Source organism: Aulonocara sp. 'chitande type north' Nkhata Bay, linkage group LG9 (assembly GCF_057382095.1).
Source record: "Aulonocara sp. 'chitande type north' Nkhata Bay isolate Kocher_YH1m ecotype deep benthic linkage group LG9, A_spYH_male_GT1.1, whole genome shotgun sequence".
In the NCBI taxonomy this organism is placed as follows: domain Eukaryota; kingdom Metazoa; phylum Chordata; class Actinopteri; order Cichliformes; family Cichlidae; genus Aulonocara; species Aulonocara sp. 'chitande type north' Nkhata Bay.
Window position 1 is genome coordinate 22,711,275 of NC_141352.1, and position 7,424 is coordinate 22,718,698.

At 40.5% G+C, this 7,424-nt stretch overlaps 1 protein-coding gene across 1 annotated transcript in view; it reads left to right on the plus strand.

Annotated features, from left to right (window-relative positions):
• The window catches only part of LOC147322156 (nuclear receptor-binding protein 2-like), a 43,151-nt gene extending 37,507 nt beyond the window's left edge, over positions 1–5,644 (plus strand). Inside the window, exons 9-18 of the mRNA XM_086306567.1 lie at positions 429–484; positions 568–663; positions 914–1,046; positions 1,131–1,233; positions 1,332–1,382; positions 1,458–1,593; positions 2,381–2,434; positions 2,605–2,668; positions 3,161–3,216; positions 3,376–5,644. Of these exons, the coding sequence (XP_086162693.1) occupies positions 429–484; positions 568–663; positions 914–1,046; positions 1,131–1,233; positions 1,332–1,382; positions 1,458–1,593; positions 2,381–2,434; positions 2,605–2,668; positions 3,161–3,216; positions 3,376–3,462 (836 nt within the window). The 3' untranslated portion in view covers positions 3,463–5,644. The remainder of the gene's footprint in view (positions 1–428; positions 485–567; positions 664–913; positions 1,047–1,130; positions 1,234–1,331; positions 1,383–1,457; positions 1,594–2,380; positions 2,435–2,604; positions 2,669–3,160; positions 3,217–3,375) is intronic.
• The last annotated feature ends 1,780 nt before the right edge of the window (positions 5,645–7,424 follow it).

The window sequence follows — 7,424 nt, forward strand, 5'->3', positions numbered from 1 at the left end:
GATATTTGCACGTTGTATGAAATGGGAACCGCTGAGAAAAAGACTAGTTGTCAGTAATCTGTATGCCAGAAGCACCAAACGGGGCCTTCTATCAGATAGTTCTGGGTATTTTGTGACCTGTTGTCTGTAATTATTGTAGATAATGAGGTAAACGTTGGAATTAGTACTGCCAAAGTGAAATGGATGAGACACAAATTACTTCAAGACATTTAGTAGATTGTTTGTACCTATTTTGCAGCTGCCAAAAAGACAAAAGGATAGATTAATCCCTTTGTAATGAGGATAAACTGTTTACCTTCTTCCCCTTTTCAAATTGATTTTTTTTTTTTGATTGCACATTGCTACCTTTTTAATTTGGGGTAAGCTTTTTCGTTAAGTTTTCCTATTTTTACCCTCCTCTCACCCTGCTTCTCTTCAATCGTTTCCAGCTGGCGAAGATGGTTACGCCATAGACATTTTCTCCTTTGGAATCTGTGCTCTGGAGGTAAAAGAGAAGTAAATCTGCTGGATTTCCATCTTTCTGTGTGTGTGGCTGTTTTTCTTGACAGATTATTTGTACCCTTATAGATGGCTGTGCTGGAGATCCAGGCCAATGGAGATAGTGCTGTGTCCAAGGAGGCCATAGTCAATGCAGGTCAATCTCTGGAAGACCCTCTCATGAGAGTAAGTCTCAAAAATACTTTATGCCCTGAAATGCAAGAACAGCTGCAGAAACATGTAGAAAAGACAAACTGTCCTGCACTACTCTAGCAACGCTTACTCACACTGCCGTCCCTCTAGGCTTATTCAGACCGCACAGCAGGGCTCCGTCAGTTAAATATGCCAGAAAGAACAAAGTGATGCTCAGGAAACTGGGTCACACTTTACAGTTGCATGGTTATGTGTTGGATTTACTTCCTTATTGCTCCTGCAGGAGTTCACCCAGTCTTGTTTGCATCACGACTCCAAGCTCCGTCCTACAGCTCACGACCTCTTGTTCCACCGAGTCTTGTTCGAGGTCCACTCGCTCAAACTGCTCGCCGCACATTGCCTCATCAACAACCAGTGTGAGTTTCTCTCTTATGTGCACTGCAGCTACTTGTGTGCATCAGATTTCTTTAGTAACGGCCACACTTGTGATGCATCTACAGACTTGCTTCCAGAGAACTGTGTGGAGGAGAAAACCAAGTCATTTGACCCCAATGCTGTCATGGCAGAGATTAAACATGAAGACAGACAGGGAGTTCAGCTCAAGTAAAATCTTATACCCACCTCGAATCTTCCGCGGTCTGCCAGAAAGCATGACAAGTCAAGATCATTGCTCTCTGTTCTCTTTTGTGTCCCCTCTGCAGGTATTCCCACGTGTCCCCATTGGAACTTGACAAGTTTCTAGAGGATGTCAAGTAAGTGTTACTGCAGTGCTTTACTTTCTCAGTTTACTTTCTCAAGTTTAACATCTTGGCCTTTTCTCTCTTCAGGAATGGAATCTACCCATTGATGAATTTTGCCTCAACGCGGCCTCACCCCGTCCCCCGAGCGCTCTCCTTGTCTCAGGAGCAGGTTGAAACGGTCAAGACGCCGACTCCTGAACCCCAGGAGACGGAGACAAGGAAGGTCGGCACCTTAGATTGAACAACAGTAGTGTTAAATGCACAGACTTGCTGGCTACATCTCTAGAGAATGACTCTGTGTTTACAGTAGACTTTCAGCAGTATGTCTGGGATGTTGCAACACGTGAGATATTTACACATGGAAATCTCCTCATATTTGTTGTTGCCCGCATCTGATTTCAGTGAGACCGTCTCCATGCAGTCAGCTTTGAAGGGGAACAAATTTTGGACTGAGAGGTCTCACTGTGAATCAGAGCTGACTGCTTGCATTTAAATCCAATACTAGGAATGCATCAGGAGCAACTTTTTAAATTAACCAAATTAAGCAACAGGGCAGTGTTAGACATTGCGCTTATGTGAACAGCAGCTCAGACCTGCAAAACACTGTCACATCACAGTGTGACAGTATCACCTTGTGTGTCTTTGATTAAGATTACTTTTCATTATTTCAGAGCACAGCATATGAGCATGAGCCTATCTGAATATCAATGATAAATGTCTAGTTTATTATGTTTTAGGTTATTACCTTAGATGGTGTCCCTGCTTAGCATCACGTGTATCAGTGCCAGATATGTTGGGAAAGTGTTAGCAAAAGTTGGATTACAAAAGCTTTCTGCTGCCCTTTAAGTTGTTGTGTGTGTCACTTGTGTAGGATAAGCACATGCACGTGTCTATGCATGTCTCTCTATTATTGTAATAATAACTATTTATTATCACTCCAAACACTTTAAATATTTAATACTTTGCTTTGCCTTCATGTTTCAGTGCTTCTTACTCTGTTGTCATTGCAGGTAGTTCAGATGCACTGTAATTTGGAGTCAAATGAAGAAGGGACCAAAACTCATGTGAGTCACATAGTGTTACAGGTACTTTGCCCATTTCAGTGTAAAAACCTGGGCTCCTTAAAGATGAATCCTACTGCAGCGTTGCTTTAGCAGCTCTGCATTTCAGTCAGTCAGAATGAATACATATGAATTCAGTCTGACTTTAATTGAGCCTTTTGGTGTCTCCTTAGCTCTCTTTGTTTCTGAAGATGGATGATAAACTTCACAGGCAGCTCAGCTGCGACATCCTTCCAAGTAAGTTGACATTTCTGAAATATCACAACAATGTGAGTGTTCCTAGATCATCATCCAGATTGATTCAAGCCCAAACTTCACATCTGGTTGCAGTTTTCATGCAAATATGTCCATTACTTTCAGAGTGATCCAACTAACAAACATAAACAAATGTAATAGCCAGATCAACTTCATAACTCACTCTAATGAATTTCCATGTGAGGCAGTGAATCAGTTTGACATATTTATTTATGTTTTATTTTTGTTTTTTTTGTTTGTTTTAACCCATCAGACATAAATTGCTGATGGGTTATTGTCATGATTTGTGAATACGATAACTTAAGAACAAGGCGACGTGGGACTTTTAAATTGATACTATAAGTCCATTTAAAGCACTTGTTTGTATAGATTGATCTGGATAACCGTTTTGTCTTTTTATTTGAAAAAAGACACCTGTTGTTTTATTTTTCTTGTATATTTTTCTAACTGAATTATTTTGTATGAAACTTTCAGCTGACACCTCCAAAGACCTCGCCAGTGAACTTGTTCACTATGCCTTCATAAATGAGGTAGACGGAAAAGCTTCTTTGTTTTTACATTTTAATGATCTGGGAACAAGTACAGCAGTAATTTATTCTTTTTTTCTTTTCTTTTATCTTTTGTTTTTTGAAGAGTTTTAACACTTTTTTTCCCAAATAAACTTTGACCGCATCTTGGTGGCTTTGTAGGAGGACAGTGAGAAGGTGGCGGGGTTCCTGGAGAATGCCATCAAACAACACCGGGTCCGAGCACTCGCTTCTGGGAGCACGCAGTGAGGAGGGGTCCCGACAGGCTCTGGCCCAGATGGAGGGTCCCGGGGCATTGATCACTCAGATGGAGAGAGAGCAAGAGAGGGCAGCGGGTAGGACGAGACAGCCGTGGACCTGAGGAAGCACAGGGAGCTGACCCAATGGGGAATAAAAAAAAAGGGACAAACACAGATGGATGCTGCACCTTGACAGACAGTAAATCATCTCAGTGAGAAGGCGCCTCTGGCTGGAGGACCAGAGGAATCACGGCTGCGTCCAGCAACCCCACAGAGCAGAGGAAGATTGACAAACTCCCTGCCTAAAAGGGCTATCATGCCTTAAGATATCTTACAATCTTAGGTTTTCCATAATGCCACTATCCAGAGCAGATATGTTATACTCACAGATGCAGCAACTACATACTACTACATACAAACAGACATTTTGTTCCTCAAAGCCTCATTTGCACACTTTTATTGCTGATTAAACCTCCCTCTCCCTCACAAGCCAGAACCTTCAGTTCACAAGAGTTTTAGGGAATTTAAGATTCCGTCTTATGTGCACTGTTGATACCCATTCAGCTGACTTTTTTTTTCTTCTGTTTAACTGTGAACAGGACATGCATTGCACAAATGTTTATTTTTCTTTGTTCTACACCTTCAAAGTGACACACCTCACTGCACTCTCCGACTGAATGCTATCTCCACACAGCTAAACATGCTACGCCTGAATGAGGTGATAAGTAATGAGATGATGCCTCTCTGTTTTAGCCTGTAGTGCTCTTACAGGTTTTCCACCGTGAAAGCCAAAGACTTGCAAAGTGCCTGTTATGGCAGTGAAATGGCATCACCCACAACTTAGCAATTAACACGTTCAGGTTGACTTTAGTCTTAAAACAAGATCAACTTTGCAATTCTTTATTATTAGTCCACAAATTCAGCCTGTGTGGAAGTGAAGAGGAAGTCGAGGCTGAGTAATGGAAGCTTGATTAAGAGCTGCAGCCTTTTTTATTGGACTTATGGATAAGATGGTTATGGTCTCTGCTGCCGTCAATATTAGTAGCCTGTGTACAAAAATTGGAATAAATCTACGTGTGATTTGAAAGCGTAGTCTTACTTAAACAGGAGCAAAGCTGTGACTATCTGATGTTAAAATTAATTATTAAAAAATTGCCATTTTGTTTATTAATATTCCTGCTATAGTTACTATTATTGTATTTCCCAAACCATTTGAAAATATTAGTACATGAATTTTGTTTTGTAAATATTTCCGTAGATCTTTCAAAGGTGAAATCCACCCAAATCATTAGAATTTGTTTTTCCTGTGAGGTTTTCATGGACTCCAGATGTTACAGCAGGTGATGAGAAACTGAATTATTTTCCTTTGCATGTTTTTATTTCCCAGAACCCCATCTACTCTAGTTTTATTTCACACAGTTCTGGTGTGAAATGTGAAAACGATGGCACTGCAACCCACACAAAGACAAAAATAGAGCTGGCTGTGCATCAGTGCCTGATTTTTTTTTATTTTGTTTTTATCAAGAACCTGGTCTCTGAAACATAAAAAGCTGCCATTTGGGTGGATTACTCCTTAATAAAACTGTAGTAAAAAACAGTAGTGATCATCAGCAAAATACTGTTGTCACGTTTTACATAGCTCTGCGTCATTTGTTTTATGGGTTTGTGAGGTTGCAGTTTCATAACAGTTACACTGCTGTACAGTCATTGCCTACAATACTTACTATACTCTGTGTCGAGCCTACTTATCAGTATGTCTCTGAAGACAGGAGCCCTGAAGCCTCCCAGACAGTCACCTGCTACAGGCTGTGGTGTACATATTTGTTTGTGGCTATCAAAAGAGGCGTATGTTGGACAACACAAAGCAGTGCCACTATTGCGCTTGTTTGATCCTAGTAAGCTGCATGTCTTAAAAGCCTGCAACCGTCCAGAACTGCATTTTGCCTTTGTCAGTCACAGTTCAGTTCCAGAGAGGACCTGACCATGAAAATGAATGTTTAGACTGTGCAAACATGGAAAAAAAACAAACCCTTCCATATCAGTCTTATTTTACGTCAAATGACTTCTTCTTTTTTTATTTCTGTGACTCTGTTGAATAAAACTTGCCTTCGGATGTGTTCTACTTAAACCTTTGGTAAATATTGTAGCTACTGCAATTAAATACATGACAATAAACAAGATGTAATATGCTGCGTGTGTTTTGATGTTTCCATGCATGCATTACCAAAAAATTATTTAAATAAGAAACGAGGAATGGTGAATTTAATTTAGTATTTATGTAGTGTCTTGGGTTGACATGACACGTTAAGACAGAGTACAAAACATTTTATATGCATAATATCAGGATGCAATATGATTTATTAAGAATAACAGATTTGTGGTAGTGACGTTTTTAACATTGTTGCTAAATTCAATCATGTTACTCTAATTTTAACTCATTCAGTATATAATTTTTGACTAAAGTAATTACAAATGTTTTTAGCTGTTAGGTTGCAAGGGTTTTATCTGTTGTCTGTTTAATAGTTAAAGTTTTTATATGAATAATGAGCAAAGATTAGAAAATAAATGCTGAAATTCAGTGACCCAAATGACTCAAAAAATCGATTCACTTTGGTGAGTGACTCATTAAAACTCGATTCAGTAAAAAAAGAATCAAATTTACCATCACTAAGCTACACTGATCTACGGATATATCCCTAGTGAAACCTAAAGGCAGGGCGAGTTTAGCAAAATCAAAGCACCCCCAAAGATTTCTTACTTTTTTTGACAATATTTGCTGTTTGTGTGACACACTACTAAAAATATAAAAAGTGTTATTGATGACTTATTTATGACGACGTTTTTGACGTGAAAACGCCTATTGCTCGTGTTCACACCGAACGCGATAGAGGCAGGCAGAGCGTCAGGCTTACATGTAAAGTCAATGGAAAGGCGCGCTGACCCGCGATTGCGGCTCCCGCGAAAATTCGGAAGCAGATTTGCGTCGCGAAAACGCCAAAACGCCTGAAACGCGCGTGAGTGTAGCGCGTTTCAGGCGTTTGACTCGCGAAAAAAAACACGCGCGTGAGTTTATGTGTTGCATTTTGTGCATACACGCGTTTCGCGTCCCCGGCTCGAGTTGGAAAAATCTGAACTCCAGCGTCAAATCGCGCCGCGACAACCAATCAGGAGCCTGGTGACGTGGCTGTTACCTAGTTCAAAGGGGCAGATCCAGCCAAAGCCCTTTATTCTTCAATAGAAGGAAGGCTAATCAATGCCGTAGCAAACAACTCGGAGCTGTACGACACCAGCTGCTTTCTGTACCGAGACAGGAATATAAAGGACCGAGCTTGGAGGAAGATATGTAAAGAGATCGGGCAACCTGGTAAGTTCATTCATTTTTCTCAAGTTTTCTCTAAAGTTTTCACTGACCCGGGGAAGCCGCACAAAAGCTAGCAAGCCACCGCTATTTTCCCACTGACGTACAAATACCGTTCTGCTTTTAGGCATGTTGTCATTTAAGAATATATTTTATTGCCTCTTTTTTCTTAATTTTCATTTTCATACCGGACAGCATTGCATTCTGCAGCCTGATTGACAAATCTGCTCCGTGCCGTGTCTCCTGCGCTTGCCAAATTTATCATGTTTGGTTTTGATAACCATCACGTCCAATAGAAAAAACAGCACAAAAACACCCATAACTATGAGCCTCATTCGGAAATAGACACCTGCACCGCGAGGGAAAAAGGCGCACGAAAGTGGCAGGCAGATGAAGACAAAACACGGCATAATAATACGTTTACGTTTTGCAATCTACAAAGGTTTGCACTTTGAGAATCAATTGTGAGAACTGTGACCAATGTTCATGTGTGTGTGTGGAAAACAGTGTATAAAGTGCGTGGCCAGGGGCTAGTTATTCTGAGAACCCCTGCTGCAATAAATGAGGGACCACTGTCTACTCTATGATTATTATATTCAACCTGTTAACATTTA